This window comes from Catharus ustulatus, chromosome 4 (genome assembly GCF_009819885.2).
Source record: "Catharus ustulatus isolate bCatUst1 chromosome 4, bCatUst1.pri.v2, whole genome shotgun sequence".
NCBI lineage: Eukaryota > Metazoa > Chordata > Aves > Passeriformes > Turdidae > Catharus > Catharus ustulatus.
In genome coordinates this window covers 68891351-68918732 of record NC_046224.1, presented here as the reverse complement: position 1 = coordinate 68918732, position 27382 = coordinate 68891351, and the positions used below count along the sequence as shown (strand labels likewise).

General features: G+C 42.9%; 1 protein-coding gene across 4 annotated transcripts in view; it reads right to left on the bottom strand.

Annotated features, from left to right (window-relative positions):
* Positions 1-27382, bottom strand: part of ITPR2 (inositol 1,4,5-trisphosphate receptor type 2) — a 241850-nt gene that overhangs the window by 86991 nt on the left and 127477 nt on the right. For all 4 annotated transcript variants that reach the window (XM_033056927.1, XM_033056928.1, XM_033056929.2 and 1 more), the window contains 3 exons: positions 25930-26120; positions 24597-24739; positions 22287-22395 (listed from right to left, as the gene is read on the bottom strand). In XM_033056927.1, coding sequence (XP_032912818.1) covers positions 22287-22395; positions 24597-24739; positions 25930-26120 — 443 coding nt within the window. The remainder of the gene's footprint in view (positions 1-22286; positions 22396-24596; positions 24740-25929; positions 26121-27382) is intronic.

Sequence of the window (27382 nt, the reverse complement as noted above, 5' to 3'; positions counted from 1 at the left end):
AAAATCCTAATGTGAGAAAGGTCTGCATTTCATCTATCTGAGAAACACCCTTAGCAAAATACTACTGGTTTATACAAAAAAAAAACAATGGTAGAAACATTTTACTTTTAGAATAAAAGGCAACTTCTCAGAGAGAAGCTCCAGGCTCCGTTCCCCAGTGAGACATTCTGTTGGTGTGGACCTGGGGACACACACTCACTTGCTCAGCCAGGTGACTCCAAATTCTCCATCTCACTCCCACAGAAGACTCTGCTGTTTTGGACAAAGTCCAAAGCACCTCACCCTCTAAGGCACTAAAGAATGTCTCTGCATGGCAGAGACAGCCCCAGGATCAGCCTTCTCAGTTCTGATGACAGCCTATGAACACCAGATCCCTCATTTAGCCCTAAATAACACTGACCAGAACGTCACCATTATTTAGTTCCTTTAATTAATTACCACTTTGCAAAGGCTTTGTTACATAAATTGGTTTCCTATACATATTAGTGCCTTTCTGTCTCCCGGTGGATCCACTTGATGCTGAAATGGTTTTTTGACTGCAAAGGACTGAGTGCCACCCAATGCCTCTACCTACATACTTAAAGTCCTTCTCTAGCCTAAAACTCCTTGTAAGTGGAAGCAAGTATTAGTATTCTAACTGTGGCACCATGAGCTGCTGGGACTCAGACAAAAACTTGACAGATTTATATAGTGCAGAAAGGATGATGCAGGAGACCAGGGGAGGATCTGGATTTTGTCTGTCCTGCCTTGCTGTCCTCCATCTATTTTTTTCTTCTTCCTTGTCCCCACTGAATTTTCCTTTTTCCTCCCTATCCCCTGGCTGTACCAAGGACACATTATAGTCCATGTGACACTTGATTTGTAGCTTTTGCCCCTCAGTTACCCTGGTAATCATGCCTCTTGTTTAACAAAGCAGCTCTGGAGGAGACTGGGAAAGGGCAAGTGAGCATTTGGGAAGGAAGCATCTGGTTAAAAGTTGAGCCTTAAAGTTGAGCCTTTTCCTTCTCCTCCACACTTGAGTCACCAAGCCAAACTCTCAGCAGAAACACACCTGATGACTCACTATAGCAAAAGCATTGGAACTGACAGAACAAACCAAGATGAAGTAAAGTGATGTCCAAAAAAATTAGACAGGAAAACTTTAAGATGGGAGCAAGTTGGCAGATGAAAAAGTTCCAAGCATGGTAGCTGGTTCTGCAGAGAATTTTCCTCAGGCTTTGGTACATGCAGATAAGTACCTCAGACAACTGCAAAAAAATCATTATAGGTAAGAACAGAAACTCATCTTAATGAAGATGTATTCTGTAAATCAACAAGGGGATGGGGAAGGAAGTAGGATAAGTTTTGGAGTCTAATCTTGGACTCAACTACAAGAGAAGTCAAAGGAAACTGAGTATACCAAGTACTGACAGAGGATCTAGATGAAAAAAATGCTATTGTAAACCTCACAGCAGGATGCTTCTGCAGTGTTAAGTAGAAACTTTAATTTGGAATTTGCTTTCTGCAAAGCTCTTAACATTTTTAGCACAAGACTTAGGTTTAATTTGAATAGGTCTGAGCAACAAACATATTTACAGTGGCAAAGGTGTTTCATTTTGTTTTCACTAGCAGAATGCTTGAATGGCTAATTAAAACGACATTCTAATTCTCCCCCCAAAAAAATAAAAATGTCAGAGCCAGTGTCTTTTTAAAATTACCTGATGTTTAAGGCAGACTAAATTGAGTCAGTTTCTGGGAATGTGCGTGCTCTGACCTGTGTGAAAAGGCTGCCGAGGGACTGTGTACAGGCAAGACAGTTACCATGGATACCTCACTGCTTTAGGTGTAGAAGCTTAACATTACAAACAACTTTGCTGCATTAGGCTGCCAGCCTCATAAAAACACTGCAAAATAACAATGAGCTCTGAGATAACCATTATGATCTACTTTGTGACATGCAAATATAAATCTCCTATCCTAAGGCAAAAGACAAAAGTAGGATTGAGGGGACATGGCCAGATCTTGCAGGCTTAATTTACAGTCTGCTCCTGAAAGATGCTACTGCTCACATTGATGATAATAGGACCTTCAAGCAGGCAACTTGCCTCAGAATACTGTTCTCCTGCCTAAAGTTTTACCTAAATTAGGACTCCAAACCTGAGCCACCACAGCACAGGCAGAGGGAAATGCAGCCAGAATCCAAAAAGCACAATTATTTTAATTTTTCCCTTGAACAGTGCAAGTTACCCTGTAAATACTATTGCAGGGTTTAGGGCATCACTCACACTGACTGCACTGAAGGACAGAGCTTTCACATGAGACACTACAATGTGTTCCCACATCCTTGCAAGAGCACTGGGTCTTTGTGGGGAGATGCTGACTGTGCCTGCTGGGCAGTGAGGTGTGCACCTAGTGAATGCCCTCAGCCTCGAGAGAGGCCAGAGATTTTTTAGCTTTACAGCTGCAAGCCCATCTCTTGGTCTAACTACCACTGCACCTGTCAGACAGGCAGTCTCAATGAGAAACGAAAATCTGCTTCATACCATTCTAATAGTGGCAAAAGAGATTCACTCCCTCACACCAAACTATCTGATCTATTGATCCAACATCCAACCATTTTTCAAGCAGTGAATGCATCTGTCTCCTCCTTCACCTCGAGCAAAGGTTCACAGGAAATCACTTTCTCCTGCTTCTGGTATTAAATTACACACAAAAGAAGTTCAGGTGCAACTGGGGCTGGGGTTATGTTTCAGGGGATGAAAAATCCATCTCAAGGAGATTTATGATCATTTCAAGTATTCCACAGCCAGGAGCTCACACGGATCAAAAGCAGTGCTCATATGGCTCTTATGACATTAATTAAGATGCTTCAACAGAATAATTACAGATGTATTTATTGCAAAGCTGTGATGGCCAAACCCTTCCATGAGGCAGGACAGCAGAACATCATGCTGGGAGAGCTGCAAGTTACAGGCAGAGGAGCAATCAGGAAGCTGGAGCTGATGTGGGATGCAGAGAGGGGCATTTAGCTCATGAGACTCAGCTGAGCACAGATGTGCATACCTGCAGTGTTTCATAAGCAAACAGCAGGTACCCCTCCAGCATTTTGCAGACATACCTAACAAAGCAAACTGGACTCCTTTCATGCTCTGTCAAATATTTTGGCAGTGTGTGCGTCCCCCTACACTGTAATTAATTTTGCACTGAAGGCACCCTGAGTTTTTGCCAGCACAGAACCATCTTTCAGCCTTCATGGCACAAATCAAAAGGGGCTCATCCAAATGACTGAAACCCTAAACCTGTGCCACAAGAGACCACTTTTTCAATATCAGGCTTTGTACCCATAATTACAAGAAGGAATAATATAAAGATCACATAAATGGCAAAGTAATTGATTCTATCTGCAAACCAGGTGGGCAGATTTTAAATAACACAGCACCAAGGGCCCACGTGGCTCGTTCAAGCAGGTCCCCTTGCAGTTCTCCCATCAGCATTTCTAGTACAGCTACATGAGTTTTGCAATGGTCAGGAGCAGGTGTAATGGGAAACCTTTAAACCAGTAAGCACCAGTTTCCTGGTGGGCAATGGTGCAAAATTTCCTGCTTGTTATTCCCACTGGGAATCCTGAGCAAGCAATGCTAGCAGCAAGGGAACAAGGAAAGTGAAGCTGGAGTGATCCCATCATGGCTCTAATAACATTAGAAATCTTTTTACTGGCTTTAATGGGATTTGGATCAGGTGCAAAGGAAGCCACCTTACATTCCCCTGATCTGCTACTCCTACCAGCACAGCAAAACAGCCAAATCCCAAGCATCTGTTTTTGCATGTCTGCACTCCCCCCACATCCACACACAAACAATCTCTGTAGCTGTAAGACAACTTGTTTCTTAATCTATTACTGAGAGGAATTAGTAAGGTAGGTAAGAAAAGGAAGTAAATAATTAAATACAAATTTTTAACTTGGCATTTTCCCTTCTAACAACATTGCTGTGTGTTTTAAGCAACCAACCATTCAAAACAGGCATGTAAGTGGCTAGAGCTATACTTACAATATTATTAATTTTAATATCCAGAGAGAGGGAAACCAAGAACTCAAAATGCACATTAAAGCCTCCCATGTAACAGAGCTGTGCTGCACGTCCAAAACCACTGCTAATGTTGTATGAGCTGCAAGAAATGCCACCTGATTTTTCTGATTCTGCCTGTGCTACAGTTTAATGTCAAAGGGAGTATTTAAAAAATGGTTCATTATGCACAGTGTTGGCTGAGGTTTGTCACTATTCCTTGCCCTTCTAATGAAGAGATTAAGTGGATTTACAGAAAGACATAAACTCCTTGGTGTTTTCCTAGATAAAGAATCCCACTCCTCCTCATTTAGAAGCTGCTAGCCTTGCTGTAGGTGGTAATTATGTTGGGGGTGAATTGCTGTGGTTTCTGTCTGGCAACACCCAGCACTGGCACATGCAATCCCCACAGTGTCTGGAAACAGCATTACATCAAACCTAGTGGCTTACACAACCAGCTATACCCCTTTGAAATCTGTCAGCTCCAGCTGACTTGCTGTGTGCACTTCTGCTTCTCAGACATCAGCTTCGTCACTTTTATCACACAGGTATCAGCCTCCTTTAAAAATAAAAGTTGGAAGCATGACCTTTAGCCTAACTTAAAATCTTAGGATGAAAAGAAAATCTGCATATCAAACAGCAAAGAACTGCTTGATTTTAACACCAAATCTGACCTTAGTTCATATGAGGCTGTGGGTGCATCTATGCCTCACTATAGAGAGGAACCTCAGAAGACAAAACAAGACAGCACCAGGAAGGGAAGCTGCAAAATACTGCTTGAGAAACTAATTCATGAAATGGGTTAATTTGGAGCTAGCCTAGAGGCAGGGCAGCACTGCACACTGTAAGCAGGCACACCCCATCATTAAATCTAAGAGCTATGGATCAGGTTCTTAATTAAAATCAGTTCTGCTGGGATCTCCGCACCAAAATTAAAAATCACTGAGAAATCTCAAATCAAACAAGGCGTTCATGTTTCCAGCTCTCAGGCAGCCATGTCATACTATGTGAAGACCTGTGAATAAGAATTGACTCGTGAAATCAGTGGGACCAGACATCAGGCAGGGACTGCTCAACTCAGAACTGCTGTATCTGCAGCATAGCTGTGTGCTAAGTAGGCAACAGCATAAGCCACAGAATCACTGCATTTTCTACACGATTTGAAAACAAACACGTTGTACTTTAACAAGAAATACTGTAACTATGTCCTTGGAGGATTGTTGTTCTGTACCAAAGAATTATTTCCCTTCCCTCTCCTCTCATCCCCCACTCCCCTGCCCTATGAATTAGTAAATGAATTTCTGCCACAAACCCTCAAACCATATTCTTCCCAATCAAAGAGTCAAACGATACCCAAGAGAGCAAGGCAGCACAGAACCAGTGAGATCCTGCAGACAGCCAGACTGGGTGGAAAGCTCCTGTCACTGCCACACACAGAAAGCCTATGGGGGGAAAAACAGGACAATACCAGAAAGAGGATTACATCCAAACTACATTGCTGGAAAATGTTCTCCTGCAACTGGACAGCTGAATCATCTGCAACCAGACCAAAAAAAAAAAAGAAGATACACAACAAAAGACAGTCCATGTAATTTAATAAGTAAGCAGAGTTTTGGTGTTTTGACTTTTTAATTTTTTTTTTTTTTTGATCCTACATCACAAGTTTGGAAACAATTCCTTAAGGGTAAGGTCCATATTATGGGAGAATCCAGCATGGGCACTTATGGGCAAATCTATTACAATCTGCATATATTTCCAGGGGAAATGAAGCCTGCAGTTTAGCTCAGGGTCTGCACTTTGGTGTTTTAGCAAATGGGGGACATAATGAGTGCCTGTGAACTCAGACAGAATGCAGATCCAAGAAGACAGGATTCTTATAATGTGTTTTTTTGTAAGACGCAGTGCTACAGGGGCTAAATAAAAAGCTTTTGAAAAAGTCATTGCACATAGCATGAGAATAAAGTGCCAGTCCCAGCAGTGGCCGCACAGCCGGCATCCACATTGTACAACAATCGCACAGCTCAAATCGTGACTATGAAAGGACAGCCCAAGCAGCAGGTGGGATGGAAGGATGGCAGGGGGCCATACCCCTGCACCTCTCTCTCCAATCTCTCTGTTCATCAGTCATGTCACACGGGCTGCTCCCCGGCAAGGAACATCCAGAGGAACAGAGAAACCAGAAATGTGTGTCCCGGGCAGGGGAAGCAGCTGGCAGGCATCTGTAATTGAATTCCAGGAGGACTTGGGCTATTTTTAAAACTCTCTGTAGACTGGCTTTTTTTTTTTGAACAGGTGAACATTTCCAAAACTCAACATAGTTTTAAAGTTTCACTGCATATATCTCTGAGTTCCAGCACGATGTAAAAAGCAGGCAATAGCAGCAAAGCCCTAGCAATCAGAACCAGATTCTAAAACTCTGCACCAAGGAGGAAAAAAAATAATCAGTTTTCTCTGCAACTGTACATTTTAAGGACAAAGAACTTATTTCTTGAACCCAAACACAAAACTCCTTTTCTACTATTTATACCCTATTTATACCCTATGGGGACACTGATTTTCTAACAACTCCAAAATAAAACAAATGTCATTATTTATGTGCTGTGCTTCTGCAGTATCTAGTAACCCACGGCTCTGAGGGCACATTGGTATTTAAGGAATGAAGCCCCATAAAATGTAGGCTACAGAATGAGAAGAGTTTTGCCGTTTTCTTTCCAGAAGCGGTACCTGAATAAGATAATTCCATTCAACCAGTCAAACAGTTTTACCACTGGCATGCTTTTGTTCATGAGCAACCTGACCTGCTCGAGCTGTAGTCAGAGCTTTCCACACCTTTGGAGCTCCTTTATCTCCTGTAATGTCTGTTAGATGATAACCAGAGTCCTAATATTCCCTCTCCACATCTTGGGAGAAGAATGGCCCTTTATTCTGAGAGAAGCCTGTTGTTAATCTCCATCTGTCAAGACCTCTGGATTTGTTTACCTGTCAGGGCACTCTGCTCATGAGAGGCAGGATCTGGCACCACTTCCATACTCATCCTTGGAAGGATCAGCAATGGATGGTTAAAGGACCTGAAACACAGCTCAGCATGGCTAACACGAAGCAAGAAAAACCAAAGACTGATAAAGCTGCAGAGACGAAAAGTTCTTATTTTGCTCACAACACAGTCCAGCCTGAGCTGTACTCATTTATTTTCCCAGTTGCTGCAGCAAGTTAAATTCTCTGATGATAATGAGCAGTCACCAACTGCATCACCAACTCATTAAATCAACTCAGTATCCACTCATTAGCAAACACACTTATACTCTCTGGTTTTAAGACTCACTGGCTAGCAAAAGCACAGCATATGATATTTGTTGGGGTGTAATTTCTATTGTTTTTGTTCTGATTTGTGGAAAACTATCCTTATTGGGAGTAGCAGCATATCTCCTCTGTTTTTTGACTGTGCTAGATTATACACAAAACCTGCTACTTTAAAAAAATACTCAGAAGATAAAGCCAGGGATCATTTTTCAGCACTTTGCAAGACAGGGTTATGTAACTATACATAACAATGTATATTTAAACATGGGTCTGCTGTATATGGAGAGGTGAAGTGAAAGAATAGAGGAAAAGCAACAGCAGGGAAGATGAAAACCTCTTAACCACCAAAACAAAATACTATTTTGTGATGCTTATTAATACAAAAACAAATCCAACAATAACTTCCTCTTGGAAATACAATAAAAACAGGGTAATAGAATCTGTATCATATAAAGTGATATTATCTGTTGAATATTCCCCAGATGCTCTACCAGTACACCTGATCTTATCAAACAGCTCTGGAGTTTGTTGCAAGCACAGCTTTATAAATGGCCATTTTCTTACTGTAGTGCTGGCAGGGGAAATGTTTAAGAGGAAAATGTTTTGACTGCCACGCAATCAGACTGCCTGCAAGCAGTATATTCTGGCCCTTAGAAAGTAAGGGAGATTTAATACAGCTCAAAATTTTGGAGGGTTTGGTCTCTTCACAGCTCCTGGGCAGCACTATTATTCTTTTCAAGGGCAAGACAATGAACATCAGCTTCCATCAGAGGAGAAAGGATGGGATTTCAAATGGTACTTTAGAGAAATGGTGAATGCTGCAGGGTGGGGATGGGGGAAGCACTTCCCTGTCTTTCAGCTCTGTTATGTCAATTTGCTTCTCAGCTGGTTATCAATAAAAATTGTTACTTAAATTTAAAGCTGCCCCAGATGCTCCACATCTGGTGGGGTGCTTTTTTTTGCCCCCACAGTCGCAGGACCTGAATAAACTGAACTGAATAAGAAATAATTTATGGCAACTCCTGCACGCCCAAACCTCAGTGCCCGCACTCCAGCATCCTCTGCCAAATCCCGCATCCCCCAACACACGGGCAGGCACCTGCGGAACCCCTTCCCGGTGAATAAATAAAACGCTGTTGCATGTTGACGAGGCGGGGGAAGGAGGGGAAGGAGCGGGGGCTCCCCGTTTGTCCCCCGGCGCCGCTGCCGCTCCCGCCGCGTTACACAAGGCGCAGTGCCCGCTCGCAGTGCCCGCTCGCAATGCCCGCTCCCAATGCCCGCTCCATGGCAGTGCGGCCCCGCAGGAAGCTCGGGAAGCTCCGGAGCCATTTCCCGGCTGCTGCCGGCGGGGCCGCGCTCCCCGCGGGCTCGGGGCCGCCAGACACTGCGCCCATTACATAACAGCGCCCGCCCTCCCCCGGCGGCCCCGCTCACATGCGCCGCGATCACATGCCCAAACAGCTCATTACAGCGCTGCCCGGGCAAAGGCGATTACAGCACGGGGCTGGTTTTAAGGGTGGAAGTCAGAGCCCGCATCCCCCAGGGCTCTCACCCAAATCAGCACATCCCGGGGAGGAATGGGGACCAGCCTCTCCTGTCATTGCGTGGTCACCGCACTGATGGCTCACACAATTAAGGCTGGAAGGGACCTCTGGAGCTCGTCCAGTCCCTGCCTTGGTGACAAAGGAACGCATCCAGGTGGGTTTGGAAACGGCTCCAGAGTCATCTGGAGGGGTTTTTTGCAAACAAGGCAGGTGGTATTTGATAAAGGATGTGTATTGGCTGTTGGGGATAAAAACATGCTCCTCCCCGTGTCAAAGCCAGATGCCCCCCAGGCAAGGGGGTCCGTCCCAGTGTCAGCCTCTGTAGGTTTGCATCTCTGCATAAACATTTCCAGGAGTATGACAGCCACGGATCTCAGGAGTGTGGGGTTAACACATGGCCCAGGTCTCCTAACCAACACCATCTCACCGCCTCGGAAGCTGGCAGCCTCCCCATCCACACTCCACACGTTTGTAGGGAGGGTGCTCCATACTTTGGGTGCTCCAAAGTGTTTCTGCTGTGTCTTTTGTTGGATCACCCCCTTGGGTTGCAGATTTTTGGAGGCACCTTAACCCAGAAATCGTTCTTCAGGAGAACAGGCATTGCAAATCAAGCTGGCCAACACAGCAGGAAGAATCTCTGGAGTCTGTACAACTCAAGAAGCTGCTCCTTTCGCGTATGCCAACATTTCAGCAAATTTCTAAAAGCATGTTTTTTCCAATAGAAGCCAACTTCAGAACAAGAATTTACACAGTAAGCCAAGCTTAATAAATTAATTTTCATTTCATGCCATTTTCCCCCTCAACCAGTCTTTCATTTACAAAGCCCAGCAGCACACTCCTTTGATTTAGGGAGGAGAAGACGGGCTCCCTGCCAACCTGCGAGGTTCTGCACTGTCATATGCAAAGTCCTGCTTCCACTTTCAGAGACCTTCTCTCAAGGTGAGTCACTCAGTCCTCTGGAGAGGAGCCCGAAATGGGAGTGAGTTTGTGCTACTTAAAAGTGCCCTATGCTGCACTGACACGTGCCCATGGTGGTGGTACCTCCCTGTGCAGCGAGCTCAGGGCAAGAGGCAATGCCTGTCAGGGGGAAACCTCAGTTCCCTTCCCTTGTCCTTCAGCAGCCCTCCTCACCACAAAAAAAATAATCTAGAATGACCAAAGTTCTGGGCCTAAACAAGCACTCACCAAGTCAGAAAGAAGCATTAGGGCGATGTATCTGTTGACCAATCTCAGAGAAAAAAAAATAAGACAGCTTCCCCAGGGTGGCTGTTGCTCAAGTCAGATGGGCAGTGGAACTTGTTTTAGCTGCACATGTGCTTTCCTAGCAGGAATGTGTGTGAAAGAGCCCCTTTGTGCAGGGCTGCAGCAGCCTGGTGCTGCTTTGCCACCGCCTGTGGCTCTGGAGGCCCCTGCTGGAAGATGGAGATGGACGGGCACAGCATCAGCAGGGGCGAGAAAGCAGCCACTTTTTCACTGCAAAATTAAGAGTTGAGAATCATAAAGAAAAGGCCTGATAAAACTCTTCTCATTTACTCTGATTTTACTACCTCATAGCTCTTGCAGGGGGCAGAGCCCCAGCTGGCTCAGTAGTAAAATCACACTGCATAGAGCTTAGCAGCAAAACAGACAGATAGTGATCAAAGTACTGAACTTAAGACACAGAAGCCATAAACTGTGGGGGTAGATAAAAAGAAAGCATTATTCCAGCAACATTTCCTTTCCTGCTCCCAAACAGTGTCTTTCTTCAGCTAAAAATCAGGAAAAAAATAGAGAAAAAGGAAAAAGTATGTGCAAAAATAGGAAAGAGCGAGATAGTTTAGAGAGACAAAGGAATTGTTTCTTTAGTTTCAAATTGTTTATATTTTAAAAAATAGGTTAAATACATGATGAATTAAAGTATATATCAAATAGTTGACTTCTTGGGGTTCTTTTACTTTTTTTTTTCTTTTTTAAAAAGGGAAGTAAAAGTCTTGCATTTAGAGTAACCAGTGTGCTAGAATTTGCTACTGAGTTAAAACAGGCTCTTTCAGTATCGCATGTATGGAAATAATCTCTTTATATAAACAGCTTCATCTAAGTCAAGTGGCTCCCTGCAGACCACACTGGGGACAGCAAACCCTTCTCAGCAGCCTGGCTGAGCATCAGGTGGGACTCCAGGAGGAGCCACCTCCCAGCCCTGTGCCCACACACAGCCAGCACTGCTCTCACCTGATGGCTTGTACAGGCACAAATAGGTACCACTGTGCATGGATTTCTGCAGTACAAATTACTCATTTCTGTCTAAGCACACCCCAAGTAATCTCCTAAACTTGCTGCTCTGACTGGTGTTTTGGGTTGAGTTTTTTTCTTCATGAAATTTATTTCTCCACACAGATTAAAAATCCAAACTCAAACAATAAAATCTGAGGTTTTTCCAGGCGTGATGCTGTTTGCTGTAAGAATACTTAAATATGAAGGAAAAAACCAAGTGGTTCCAGTTCCATTTTCAAATGGTCCATTTTCTAAGTCCTTATGGTTGGTTTTATTGTGAGAATCATCATGACTACAACAAAGTGCCAGTAACAACCAGGGCAAATTTAATAAAGACTGTGACATATAACCAGAACAGTCCTCTGTGCTATCCTGGGTGAACTTACTGAGCAGCCCACACTTTATTGCTAGCAGTGAATTATCACTGTTAGCATCCTGTGCCATACAAAAGCACCCTAGCTAATGTGAGTCTCCTTGCAAAATTAAGAATACTCAGGCTGCACAGTCTATTCTCCAAGAACATTTTTTAGCCCCTTCAAAAAAACTGTAAAAGAAGAACTTCCCAACGATGTGCAGGGCTTCCAGCATTTGTTTAAATGCAAAGATTTTCATTTTTAGAGAGCCACAGTCAAATATTTGTATATTTAGAAGAGTTTGGTTTCTTAAAATGCTGAACTGCACCCAGTAGAGCAGCCTGGGAGGAACCTTAGACCTGGGAACCTCTAACTGGTCACAGCTGTGAAAACACCTGGTTCAAGGGAAGCTTGTTGTTCCCCTGGAAGCAGTAAGGAGTCTCAAAACTGAAAGACCTGAGAGTCAAGGTTATCTAAATTTCTTTTGCAGCAGAGACAGGCAGACTGGTATCCAGCCCTACTGGATGGAGGGTTAATGGGACACAAATGTTACTGTAGACAGCTAAGGAGTCAAAAAATCAAGTTTTTTGCAAGAAATAGGAGAAAAGTAGTTAAAAAGTAAGTGGGGGGAAGGGTAAAAAACTTGCAGGAAAAATTAATATAAGGAGACTTTGCTGGTGTCACTGCTCAGTACTTGGGCACAAAATGTTTTGCGCAAATCTGCCAAAAGGAATTTTCAGAGAGACAAGGCCCTGTCCCCAACCCCCAGTGACAGCTCTGTACCTGGAGTTACCAACACTGGTCCTACCCTGCTGAGCACATTTCCCTGTGCTCCAGCTGAGGGCCAGCAGTGCCTCTTGCTGGCACCCCTGGCAGCAGAAAGGATCCCCTCATGGGAATACTCTGCCCTTTTCCCCACGAACTCCAGAGGTCAGGTAACCATAAATGAACCTGGCTTTTATTTCAGTAAATAAACACAAGCGTAATTCAACAAAGCATACTTCAAACTCTGGGATTTGTACAGTAAAACTGGAAGAACAGACGCTCTAAAGACTCAGAGAAATCCCAAATAAACTATTTGTAATTAAAAAATCTCATGATTTCCAAGCCAAATCTCGTGATTTGTTTGTGGCCTGACTCAGGGTTTTCAGTGCTTGGGGCTGGCAACTCTGACTAAGCAGGGATATGAAATAAGAGCGAGAGTGACTGCCTGCCAGGCTTCTGTTTTCCTGGGACAGAAGACAAAGCAGCTCTGACAATTCCAGCTGGCAATACCATCCAGGCACTCCTCCAAGGCCAAACATGCTGGGTAAAATCCTCATCAGACCAAAAAAAAAAACCCAAAAAAACAAAAAAACCAAAATCCTATCAGAAGCAGTTACTGTGGTTGCTTAATAGCTGTTTTCCAAAGTTCAATATAGCATATATTTTCTTTTTCTTTAAAAGGGGGAGAAGGGCCACATTACAGACTAATCCCTTGCCAGATGTCATTAGTGATGAAGTCCCTTAGAAATTACATCAGTTTGAAACGAATCAGAAAACAGAGAGTTTCCATTCCCTCCTCCTGCCTGGCTAGACAGAGACCTCAGGATCAGCTTTCATCTCCAGCCTGGAATCAGCCCTCCTCTGCGTCTTGCTTGGTGTGGCAGGGGTGTTAAACAAGTAATTGCGACCATTAAAAAGAAAAATAGCTCACTCACTCCTGCTCCCTGTCCCTGTCAAATACCAGCTCCTTCATTAGGCTTCCCAGGAGCTGTCTCAGCACTCTGCAGGAGATTCTCCCTGCTCCTGGTGAAGGTGGGTGCATCCAGCTGTGGCACACATCTCCAGCCACCACCCCTGTGTGCTCCTGGTGATGCCAAACCAGTAGTTGTCCCCTCTCCTGAGCTCCAAGTGTCCCCTCACACCTGGTATCTGATAAGACAGCCTGGGCAGGGGGTGGAATCTAATTTCTGTCCCTCTGCAATGCCCAGCCCTCCCTGTACCTGCTCACAGGGTGATGGATGAGTAGCAGAAGCACAGAAAGAGGTCGAGTAGAAGGGCTTTGCTGGTTCTCAGTGCTTCTGCTGGCCCTAGTAAGGCAAGAGCATGCCCATTCTGGTATCTGAAAGGGATGTATCTTTAATTCTTTGTGCTTGGACTGACTAAACCAAAACAATATCATAAACTGATGTTTTCTGTACAAACTCAGAGCCTGAAACACATTTCTGGATCGTAAATCTTGGGCTAGAGCAGTTTATGTAATGCCACCTATTCAAACTGCCCTAAGTAACCATAACTAACCATTCCATTATAATGAGTCCATTATCTCCTGCTTTATTGTATTTTCTCTTAAAACAGAGATCAAAGATTTGGATCTAGTGGCATCATGCCGATTTCATTTTTATTACTGGCTCCCTAGGTCTATCATAAATATTCATTGGCCATCCTTAATACAAGGCATTGAATTCTGCTCACTGCTATCTCTGGTGCGACTGCAAAGTACAAACAGGGCTGTTGCTCAAACATATTAAATAAAGCAGCAGCAAATTTGTGACAGTCAACAACAACAACAACAGCAACAACAACAAAAAAAACCCCACCCAGAAAACAAAAGAAGCCTTTTCCCCTCCTAAGGAAATTCAAAACCAAAGGAGACATTTTCTCTCGCCCCCTCCATGACTACTGCAGACATTTGACTGCTGTGGGAATTGAGCCGTGCAGCAGCAGCAGCAGCAGCTGACCTGCTCCCACAGACAGGAGATGTTTCTGAAAAGTCCACAGTTGCCACACTGTGGTCTCTGCTATACTGCAGCACTCTCTGTGCTTCCCAGTAAGAATTAGAACCACTACCTGGCAGTGCTACTGAAACGGCTCATAAATGTGGCCTTTTCAGACAGGAATTAATTCTGAAAAGGGAGTGGGAAACGTGTGAGAAAGCTTTATGCAGTTTTGTTCTCCTAACTCCCAAAAAACCTTGCAACCATCCCAAAATTCAGGGTGCCTGCAATTTGTTTCTCCCATGTGTTCCTCTGAACTCCCTTCCCACCTCACTGTAGCTGCTCCCAGGGTTATGGAAACCCCTGCTGCACCCATGATAATTGCTCCTGCTCTGCAAATTAGCAAAAAGGCTCCTTGGGATGTCAGCTGGGCACTTTGAACAACCACCAGTCACTAAAATTAGGGTAGCCATGGGAATTATGTTTTTCCTCCTGTTAAGTAACTCTGAGAGCATTAACATATATTATTCTAAACAAGACCATGTATACTCCATTAAAAACAAAACAATATGCTAAGTCACCAAATGAACATTCTAATATTTATCTTCTAATATAATTCCATCATGGACGTAAAAGAAAAAGAGAAGCAATAGGAATAAATAACCTAAAAGAAATATTGATATTTATTCACATGAATCAATCCTCCCACAAAACTGCAGACACGTGGAGACATGAACCCTATGATAACACTGTTGATTCATTTTACATATTAGCTTACAGCATATCTTTGGTCAATGACCTAGTCCCTTGCCAATCCAGGATCTGCTAGATCCTTCCACTAGATTGCTAAAAATCTGCTTTATTCATAATTTAAAATATAGAAATAAAAAACAACTCAGGGAGAAAACCTTGATCCTGATATCTTCATGATTAGAATTTGATTCAAAGAGCTATAGTGAGCATGGAATTTGACTTCTAGATGTATTGAAGCCTTTAGTGAAATTCATCTCACCTGTATTCAAAACAACAAAATAAAACCTAGTTGCTGTTGTTCACAAAAAGGACCTTAATCAGTTCCATGAATATTGTACCTGAGTAAGGTGAGATGAATCATCCTCAGAGCTCCAACAGTTTCATTTATTAAACAGCTCTTATCTTGCACTCTTTTTATTTGTTTTTAACATGTATCAATATCAATAGAAAGGAATGTCATACAGTTTGCAGGCAGTTAAGATTTTCTTGCTGGTTTGCTCTTCTTAAGATCACATCCCTAGGAAGAAGTTCGTAAGAAAGGCAACCCCCCTATGTCCCATACAATGTGTAAAGGGGGAATTTCAGAGCAGAAATCAGTCATTTGCAGTTTAGAGCAAGGAACAAGCTACTCTAGTTTTATTGGTTTGGCTGATGCTGTTTTAATCAGTAGCTACAAAAAATATTTTACAGCATCAGATGCTCCTTTAGAGGAGAGATGATGTATGTGAGAAGGGCAGATGATACAAGTTCCAAAATAATTTATCAATCATGATTTGGGCTTAAATTTTCTGAAAGAAAATAACTGGGTAACAACATATCATATTCTTAAAATGTGATAAATAGGAGCTGCTGAGAGACTACAATCTTTTGGATTAAATGTGTTAACAACCATGTGTTTTTACAGCCTGGGCATTCTGCCATTCTACCATAGATTCGTTTGTGACTTGAAGAACAAACAAACAAAGGAAAAAAATAACCAAGGTTTTGAAACAAAAAAGAGTAAGTACCAAAGAGTAGTGAACACCACTGCTCACTGAACTATCACCTGAGACAGAAGTACCTGGAGATACTTTATTTGCATCCTGGTGAGTTAACAGTTATGCATATTAAAGAGAGGGCAAAATCATGACTGCAGTGTAGTTAGGCCTGTGTTCACTACCCCTGCAGCATACTAAACTGCTCCTGCCTTTCACTAGATCAGGACCTGCACTTTGTAGGGTGTCAGGAGGGCTGTCTCCTGAACTACCTGTCCTTGATACACGACTTTGAGTTTAAAGTTCTTGTCCAGCTCAACCAGAGCAATACACTCTGGAACAGATCTCATGGGCTCATTACTTACAAAAAAACAAACAAACAAACCCTTAAAAATAAGTTACACTTTTTATATTTTTAAATTCTCACAAGTTTTTGCATCGGCAACAAATGCGCGTGATGGAAAGTCCAGCAGACTATGTGGGGGCTGCCCAGCAGTGTTGTCCTTCAGTCCAGAACAATGCACATCACAGGAGGGATAAGGGGTACCCCAAAGATGAGAGATGCTAATTCAGAATATTCTGGTTGATGCTGCCTGTCACAGCCCCAGAAATATGCAGCAATAACAACACCACAGTGGCTGATGGCCCGAGGCTCTGAGCACTTTGGCTGACAACACCTGGCTAGAACAAACAACACCATCACATACCTCCCAGTATCCCTCTGCTTAATTATCCTAGCTTGAAGCCTAGAGGGAGAAAAGTGAAACTGTGCTCGTTTGTTTTTCTGTAGGTTTTCTCTCATTTGTAAAACGTCAGTGCATGGGTCTAATGAGAAATTACCACACTTTAAGGTTCTGACCACATCCAGTGTTTAGTCTTGCATATCTGAAAGCTCTGGTGCTCCTGGCACTGCAACTACTGGCTGAGAGGATTCAGGGCAATAGCAAAGCTTGAATCCTCTGCTGCAATAAATTCCTGGAGGCTTTGGCTCACACCAAGCATCTCCAAGACTGAGGGGTTTGTCCCATTTGTGTCTGAGTTTTCACTCATCATTTAACTCCCACGGCAAAGCCACAACAGCAGTTTTTTGACCATACCAGAAGTGCTGCTCCCAACCAGGCTGACACTGCTGGAGATAACCAAACATTCTTCCTCCCTGTACCTCCTGTGAACTGGTTTCTAAGGAATGAGTTTTTAATGCGGGATCCTGCAAAAGTGTCCTTAATCAGCTAAAATAGATAAATGATTTTTTTAAAAATTCACTCCAAGCAGCACTGAGCGTATGTGTTCTCCTTTGGTGTTTCTGACCCCCCATCACCTCACAGGCACACTGAGCTTAGTGAGGAGAATGGCCTGTTGATAACAGGGGAAAACCAGTGCACAGGTACAGTAATTTCACGAATACAAGCCGCACCAATTTGACTAAGATTTTGCTCCTAAACCGGAAATGCGGCCAATATTCAGGAGTGGCTAATATGTGAATAATTTTCTGACATTTACAACCTCAGAAGTGCCAGCCAGAGTGCCGAGCCGAGCTGCTGCAAAGTCGGCATTTTGCGATTGTTACAAATCGCTACTGTGTTGCGCCGCGGGTGGAGCCTGGCTGCCTGCAGGCAGCACGGGGGGCGGGGAGAGAGGAGGGAGAGCTCTCTCCTTCCCTCCTCTGCCGCAGCCCGGGGGAGAGACGGGGGGGGCCCCGCGCCACCATTGCCGCGGCCCGGGGAGGAGAGGGGGGGACCCGGGCCGCCACTGCTGCGGCTCTGGGAGGCGGCGGGGGCTCCGTCCCTGCCTTCCACCACAGGGCAGCGCCGGGCTGTGGTGACCGAGCCCAGTGGTAGCAGCGACTGGCCCCCAGTGGCCCCGCCGAGCGGCAGCGCCGGGCTGGGCTACCTGGCCCCGTCAGCAGCCCCGAGCGGGCCGAGCCTGCACAGCCTTAGCTGAGCCAGTAAACCCTGCCCTGCCGTGGTTCTGTTACTATTTGGCAACTTTGTTGCACGCGGGTCCTCGCTGCGAACGACAGAGCGGCTTATACTCAGGTGCGGCTTATTTATGGACAAAAAACGAAATGTTTGCCAACATCCAGAGATGCAGCTTATACTCTGTGCGGCTTGTATTCATGAATTTACTGTATTTTATACATCAGCACAAATAAAACTGACAGCAGAAACAGGGAAAAAATTAAATTTAATTCTTCAACATGCCTAAAGTGCCACTAACCCAAAATGTGAGTAGTAATACAAATAAAGGAATTTGGATCCTGCTCTCCCATTTAAAATAAACGTTCTTTTGAGGTATGATACACTGAGCAAGCAACACATTTTCAGAATTATTCTCTTTTTCCTCTTTTTCTTTTTTATCTACAAATGCTGTTTATCTGAATGCTGCCTACTTTGCACATGCAAATAAGTCAAATCATCTTGTAAAGATGAGGCTACAGAATAGAATGCAGTTTAAGTTGAGGATGTCTGTGATTCAACGAGCTGCAATGCTGGGACACTGTAGTGGCTCCCAACAAACTCCCCTGGCTTCTAAAACCCTTTGAGGCCATGTACCCCAGCAGAAAAAGCCTTGCAGCTCCTATTGGTTTCACCTTGACTGGTAGATCAATATAATAATACAATAATAAACTGTCACTATTGCTTTTGAGAAACTCACTGGAGTTTTGTCAACAGCTCCACATGAAAAGATTCAGTTCTGGTGGCACAAAATAACCAAGAACCAGCAGTGGCCATATCTGAGATCACATCTTACAGGAATAAAATACATTTGTATTTCCACCAAAGCTGTATTGCTTTTTTACACATGTATATTTGGTGGTGGTCCAGCAGACAAAGGGGAGAGGACAACTGACATTTCATAGCTTACATTTTATATCTAAAGTTGAATGCAGTAACATTAACCCTGCAAAACAAAAGGCCACAAAACTACTTCTATGATTTTAAATCATGAACTAGTGCAAATATCTAAGAGAAAACCAGCATTTTTCATGAGTTTTTCCAAAAAAGGCAAAAAAGCACAACTACTTATTTCTGACAATTAAGCAGCTTACAGAGTCTTTGTTCTACTGACACTTAAAAATGCAGTTTTCAATTATTTATCCTGAAGTTCAACACCTAAAAGAGGAAGAAAAAGTACAGAGTGTGTGCTCTGCAGCAGAGGCACCCCTTCCTGAAGGGTTCCATTCGTTTACAGTATTGTTTCTCTGCTGAGGAGCTGCCTTAGGGAGGGGCACACCAGGCCTGGATTCTGCCACATTCATCCATTAGTACATCTGATCAGATGTAATATATACATATTAGCAGAGAGGATATTTTCCCCCTCAGAGGTGCTGACCTGATTTATGAACAGCTGGGAAATCAGGAGGTTGTCCATACCCAAGGCATTGCCATGCCAGCAGCTGGCAAGAAGTCGCCATATGAGCACCAATAGGTCAAGAGTTCAACAACTTCATCCAGTTCACTGAGGAGCATTTAATTTAAGCTTCTGAACCCTCTTTGAAGCTGCTGGACTACCCTTCCTGACCCACCATCTCTGTTGTATGGACAGACACTTTAAGCAGGGCAGCAAGGTAATGCCAAGATTTTAAACTGCTCCAATTGTGCAAAATGAGCACAATCGATCTACGTGTCTCAGGTGCTTTGGGAAATGTTACTCAGATTCAAACTGAGGTGCATAAACAGATCTAGAGGCAATATTCACACAGAAATTAAACTGATTTGGTGTTTTGTGAAACACAAAAAGATATGCCTAAATGAATTCAAAAATCCCAGTCCAAGATCCTTCTGGTTTTGGAAAATGGGTATAAAAATGGCCAGTGATTCTAAACCCAAATATAGATGGGGCAGATCTAGTCCAAGCACAGTCCTTTCTGTCCCTTCTGCTTTTCTTCTCAAATAGTCTGAACTAAGCTTTAGATAAATGCATTTAGATACTAGACTAGCTCTCTGAACAGAGGCAATGTGAGCTCCCTCCACACACTGCTCTCCCCAAATGTTTTAATGCTGTTCTGGAAGAGAGGGGCCTGAAGATCAGGTTTCACTCCAGTTAGTGACCTAATCAATACAAATGGGTCTAGGACTCAATGCAGAACTCCCAGGAGATTGCAGTAATCACCCACAATTACTTATGAAAGCAAATCAATGGCCAGGAGGGTTTATGTGTAGTTTATATACCTTAAATCAAACTTCTGAAATTAAAACTTTGATTCCCAGCATGACTAGACGCTGTGGTGCTAAGACAAGGCACAAGTGAGTGCTGCCTCAGAGCCTGACTGCAAGAAAATCCAAGGGTATGGAGGCAGGAGAGCACCAGAGACCAGAAACTCACCACCAAGGGGAGGTGCAGCAATAGACTTGATGCAGGATGCATAGTGGATGCAGGAATAAGTACAAAATCAGTGAAATAAGCCCCTACTCCTATTTTGCCTCCTGTTCCTTCAGCAAATGACATTGACCTTTTAGTGGTCAAATGAAGAATAAAGACAGTAGAAGGTGCTCAGTGGTGGGAATTAACATGAAGAGAGAGGAGGAGATTTTATTTATTTCATTTTTCTTTCTCACTGTGGGAAAGTCTGCAGAAACTGGAGGTCATTTCTGTAAGGTTTATCACAGAAAATACAATTTGATGGGTGATCAGCAAACTCAGGCTTCCTGTCAAAATGTCCCACCTCCCTCAGTAGCTTTGTTCTGGTTATGACCATTATGTATTTACTACTACTATATTTCTTTTTTTAGGATCTGCATACTATAATTGAATAACTTTGCAGGCAGTGAGATCACAGCTCAAAAAAAAGATGGGAAATACGCACATGAGGTTATTCATTGTGCTATTTTTACTGTTCTGAAGTCCATGGCACTGAACAATGACTCATAAGAGTAGCAAGCCAGAGAAGCACTTGCAAAGCAAATCCAAGCTTGTTTATTCACATATTTGTTTGCACTGATTCATCACATTCCTCAGTGTAAAACCAATGGGACTCCAGAGGAAGCATGGGGGAGAAATTCTGTTTAGAAAGAGTTTCTCCACCCACCATGCACTCTCAAGATGGTGGAGGTCACATGAGGGATTTGGGAATACACCTCCTTTACCCACTCCTGAAAAGCTGAGCCCTTACAGACCGATGGAGCACATTCCCTCTGATGGGAATTCCCTCCCTTAACTCTATCTCCCTTTATCAGCATCCACAACAGGGTACAAGGAGCAACTAAAACAAGCAAATCTTGCTTGTTTCAAGTCCTACATTAAAAATGTTGCCTTTTTTACTGTCCTGAGATGAGGTTAACTTTTTCCTCATCCTGAGATGAGGTTAACTTATGGTAGGTCTATGCAATTTTTTTTGAGTGGTTTGGCAGAGGTCAGTTATAAAAGCCAATTATTTTTCCTGTGTGATGCTGTGGTATTATGCACCCAGAATGCTATTAGAATAAATATGAACAATAATAAAGAATAATAACATCTGCCCCTGTGAAATTCTTTTTATGACATTAAAAAAGAATTTGTCTGCCCAGGCCTAACCACAGTTTTCTTTGAGGAGGAGGTGAAGATGGGGTTGGTTTCCTCTGCTTACACTGGTTATTTTTGCACAGAGCAGGTCTGATGTCAGCACTGAGATTTTAAATGATAGCTTCATGATTCATATTTAAGAGTGAATAATGCTGAAAGAATTTGGGAAATACCCAGAAATATGGATGAGAGGAAACTACACAAAAGACACTGAGATCAGGTTTAGAAAGAGCAGGGACAGCTGACATCTACATCTGCCTACTGAGAGCCAAAGAACAGGCAAAATGAAAGAGGCATTTGAAAGACTTGGTTTTGCAAGAGAAAACTGGGCAATGAGGGGAGAGAGGAATGCAAGAAATAATTAGACACTTACAGAGTACAGACTATGTCACTTCTTCCCAAAACTGGCAGCTCTGCTTAAACATTGCAGATTTCCTTTCACACATTTGCAAGCATTAAAAAGCGTGTGGAGTACAAAAGTCTGGCACCACAGGCAGCAGGGAAAACCAGTACAATTGCAATTAAAAATCCCTAGATTTCCATTGATTTTATGGTAAAGTAAGGTGTGACAAATGAAGACTAATCTCCAGAAATAGAGTATATCCAATATATAATAATTATATACAGTAATATATATTTGCCACTGCTAAATCATTTCATCTTGCTTGCCTTGACTCTTATCAAGTCCCTCACACAAAACTATGTGAGGCAGAGAGTTTCTTTTGTGCCAAACCAACTCCAACCTTACCACACTGTTCCTAAAACACCAGGTTATCTCTAAAACATGCACAAAATTGAAATAATGTCAGATTCTGTTATTAACACCATGCTCTTAGTTCTATATTTAATATCAAAGTGGTAGCAGTACCTCTTCTGCAAAGTTGGTTTTCTTGTCAAGCATTTCTCGTAAAGTTTGAAGGATTTTAATGCAGAGCTTTTCTTCTTTTTCCATTAGCTTCTTTGTGTGATTAATCAACCTGAAAGTAAAATATTAAAACTTAAGAACATTGCTCATTGTTGCTAAGCCAAACTACAATTTCTTTATGTAAAAATTGCCCATCACTATATTTTTCCTCAGTGAAAGGAAATAAAAGTGGTCAAGAGACATAATAATTTAAAAGGATATGGGACTTTCAAGGTGTTGGAGATTTTGGTGTCAATTTGCTTATCTAACTGCCCATACAGAAGGCAGAATTCTACATCCACTTTTTGTGAGGGCTTCCAGATTAACATCCAGACTTGCTATTTCACCCTTTCTTTATTTAAAGGTAACTTATTTTAACCATTATTTAATGACAACCAGTGTTCACCATGCATCTTGCAAACTTTAAAAGCTACAACCTTTACCCCTTCCAACTTCTATGATAGTTATAATATATTTATGATATAATTAGCAAATGGTATTCAGCCAAAAGGATTTCCAAAAAAATGGAAGTATTCAGAAATACAGACATTTGGATGAAACATAATTATTGTTTACATTCACACAACCACTTGACAAGCCAGAAAACAAGGTCCCTTTCTATCTCCAGTTATGACTGTGACAGGAGTTTGGATTTCAGTCAGCTGAAGCCAATACCAGAAGCAGCCTTTCTGTCTTCATGCAGAACAGATCTGTGCACAGGTCCTTGCACTGGTTCACACATTGCTGGAGAGATGTTTGTGAAAATAGGAAGGGAGGAAATCTGAAGGCCTTGGACCGGTTTTGGGCTTTTTTTTTTTGTGCATTTTGATGCTGGCTTCAAACAAGAGTTTGGACAGAGGACATGACATAGGATAATCTCAAAATGTAATTAAAAAAATAATTCCAAACACATAAAATATATTGTTATAATCCTACCTCTGTAGAATATGCAAATAACCAAGGAATCAAGGGAGCTGCCAAATGCATTTATTTCCCCCAAGTTATCTCTGTTTAAATTATAGTTTCTCAAGGGTGGGGAGGGCATCTCACTTGAGGACTAATAAAAAATTTGCAAGACTCTATTCCAAGGCACAGACTGCAAATAAAACATCTAATAATTCAAGACCAGATAGGGGTCACAGTGAAATGTATTGTCAAAGAGCTGTTGACAGTTTAAAATAAAAACATCGACTTGCTGTACCAAAAATAAATCCAACAAAAAAAAACCCCACGAGCCTTGAGCAGCCCACTGCTTCATTATGAATTCTTGAAAATTCTGCTATGGAAAAATCTAAGTTTTTGTTGTAGAATTTGTGAAATGTAATAGCAAAAGTAGCCCATTAAGAAAACACAAGTAGGTTGAGCCTGCCACAATTTTAGCAAGCCATTAACATCCCATTTCTAGCTGGTAAGGCAAGCAACCTTTCTCTCTCTGTGCTCTCCAAACAACAAAACTGCTGAGAAATATAAAAAATGGAGCAAAAGGCCTCACTTTAAGCTTTCAACAGTGAACTTGGACACCTGCATGCTGAAAACGAGAGGTAAGTGCTGTTGAAAATGTTAAAACCCTGCCATCTTTCCTAAAGAATCAAACAGGTGTCTTGGCTTGCAAAGCAGGATATAACCAAAAGTCTGTATTCTATCACCATCTGTTGAAACCAGGTGGGGCATTGTTCTTTATCTTTTCCACAGCCCATCCTTCCTCCAGTGAGGTATCTCCTGTTAATGGCCCATTGAGTCCCACTGCACGACTGATAAAATTACTTCATCCCACTGGGAGATGTTCCAGCCAGGGGTTGGAGCCAAACATTCCCTACCTAGATAAAACTGAGATTTGGAACACCCAGGTAGCCTTTTCCCACTGGATTCCAGAGGAAAACCAGACCCTTCTACATAATCAACTGGAGCTTTGGAGGAAAACTGCACCTTCTACAGGAGCACTGAACCACATCTGTCACTCCAGGAGGATGCAGCCACCATTTAATGGGACTGCTACCAACACCCTGCCTGAAAGGGTGTCAGGTTGTATTCTGGCTCTGTCAGTCATTGGGTTTTTTTTTTCCTAATTACTGTATTTTTATTTAATTTTTTTTTTCCTAGTAAAGAACTGTTATTCCTATTCCCATACCTTTGCCTGAGAGCGTCTTAATTTAAAAGTTAAAATAATTTAGAGGGAAGGGGTTTACATTGTCCATTTCAAGAGAGGCTTCTGCCTTTCTTAACAAACACCTGTCTTTCAAACCAAGGCAACAGACCCCTCTGCATGCCACTTACTTGGACATGAAAGCACCACATCTTATTCTGGCATCGCTGCCCTCAGGGAACAGGAGCTCTGGGCTGTGCAGCACATCAACCAGCACCGAGAATTCAGCTTGCATCATGGGTGTGAACTGCTGCTCCAGGGAGGACACCACATCCTGGGGGAGACAGGAGAACATCCATAACTGCAAGAGAACTACAATAACAGCGCTGTGGAGTCACATAGCTCGGTGTGATGCACTGCTTGACCCAGTGTGATGAGCCATGCAAGAGCCCTGGGCAACCCTGGGCAGCCTTTCTTCACACCATTCTTCATACAGGGCAAGGGGGGGAAGGTGCTCATAAAACCTGTGGCAACAGTCAGGATGATGGTGTGCTGGAAAAACAGTGCTCATCACACTCAGTTAATGTGTCACCTCAGGTGTTGTGTCCTTGCTGTTTAGGGTCCTCCATTTGTCTGGGTTCTGTTGTTTTTTCAAGCCATAAAACCCTCCTGATGTTTAAGTTTTACATGCACAAGGTGATCTCCATCTCATGGCAATCTCCAGTGACACAAACATGACCTAAAACTTCTAGTATCTCCTCTGCAGCTAGAACAGGACATGTGGCCATAAAAATTATTCTGTGATTCTGTGAAAAAGGCAGAGAGGAGATGCTACTCCATGGAGCACTTTGAGGAGAACACAACTTGAATATTGTGTGCAGTTTTGGGCAGCACAATGTAAGTGTCCAAAGGAGGGATATGGAGATGGTGAAGGGCTTGGAGGTGAGGCCAAGGAGTAGCTGATGTCACTTGGTCTGTTCATCTGGAGAAGTGCAGAAGGTCAGAGCTCACAGTTCTGCAGCTTCCTCATGAGGGGAAGAGCAGGGGCAGGCCCTCATCTCTGCTCTGTGTGACTAGGGAATGGCTGGAGCTGTGTCAGGGAGGGTTAGGGTGGATATCAGGGAAAGGTTCTTCCCCCAGAGGGTGCTGGGCACTGAACAGGGAATAGTCTCAGCCCCAAGGCTGCCAGAGCTCCAGCAGTGTTTGAAGAGTGCTCTTAGGGATGCACTGTTGGGATGTCTGTAGGGCCAGGAGTTGGACTCGATCCTGGTGGGACCCTTGAAGCTCAGCTCATTCTGTGATCATCCTACTCCTCTCTCTACTCATCCTACCCCTCTCTGACTTCTGTAGGAGCCAAATACTGATCTTGAATAGCCACCTTCAGCCACCCCCACACAGAAGTGCAGTGGCTCCTCTCATCCATCACTAAAAATGCACTGGGCCTGTTTCTAGTGTTTTCCACATCTGGCACGTGTGACATAGCTGCAGTCTCACTGCTTCCCAGGCCATTTACTATTTCTGTACCTGTAGTTTCTCTATGATATTCCTGTAATCCCACGCCGGCCCACCAAGAGCTTCTTTGAAGCGAGGTCCACTGCGGGCTGACATCCTCCACCCCATGGCTGCCCTCTGCACCATGTTGGAGTGACTCTTCATGAACAGTGTGTTCACCTGGCTGTCCAAATCCACTGGAATCGCAATCCCACGGTTCTTTGCTTTAATAGGAAGGAAAAATCCAAGACATTTACAGTGGCAAAAACTTGAAAATCCTATAGACATTATGGCATGCAAAAGCCTGATCCCATTTATGTTAAGGGGCAAGGTGATATCTCTTCAATATATACCTAATATATACCTAAGTGGAAAAAATCAGTCATAATCTAGTTAAAGAAAGCAAGTTGTACTACTTTAAATGAGATGAGGATCATTTCCAGTATATACTTTCACAGACACACATTTATTTTTAAAAACAGAATAATTTTTCTACTAACATGAAAAAAATCCAGAGATATTAATAAGAGCAACAAAAGGAGTATGTGTTATTTCAACAGTTTTACTCTATTCAGAAGGAAATTCTGAAATTTTTCTTTTTAGTGGACATATGCACATTTATCCAATTTATCCCAAGTACTCTCTGTTGCTTTACTGCATATTTCTCTTGTGAAGACCTTGAGGAACCAAGTGCATACAAATTAAATTTGAAAAAGGCTGTCTTCTCTTGTCCCTGGGTTTCCTATACTGCTAGGGTTGCTAAACCCTGGATTCCTGGATGGTGCCTGGATGCTACTGCAGTATATCCAGTAGTTAATAAACATCTGATAGTCTGACTGATAGTTAAAAACTTCAGTCAATAGAATCAATCAAAAAATTTTATATTTTTTTCTTTTTTAGATTTAGGAGGCAGGAAATGACAGTAGAGAGAATAAAAAGAAAATGAGGAGAGCCTTGCAGGATTTCTTACAGGGCATCCACTATTAAGCTACTACTGCATCCTGAACTGTTGTTTGAAAAGGAAGTTTGAAAGGCGATGTTAGAAGGTATCTGCCCTCTCCCCCAGTAAAATCTCTGTGTTAGCTGCTCCTCTCCATTCCACTGGAGATCAGTGACATTGTTCTCTGGCTCAGCATGAGTAGTCTGAAATTTAGTCAATAAACAAGAGCTGTCCCATCCCTGGCAGTGTTCCAGGCTAGGTTGGATGGGGTTCTGAGCAACCTGGGATAGTGGAAAGTGTCCCTGCCCATGGCAGAGGGTGGAGCTGGATGGTGTTTAAGGTCCTTTTCAACCCAAACCATTCTGTGAGACTATGATCAATATCTCTGAAAGATCAGGTCATGTTCCTGTGATTAGGTTCGGTATTCTGTGTCATTTCACTTTATTTCTGTGGCACAGCTTATGTTTAATAAAATCTTAAAGGTAAAATGGAGCAGTTCTAATCCATTTGTAATAATGACCAATAATAAGTGATTTCTTGTCATTC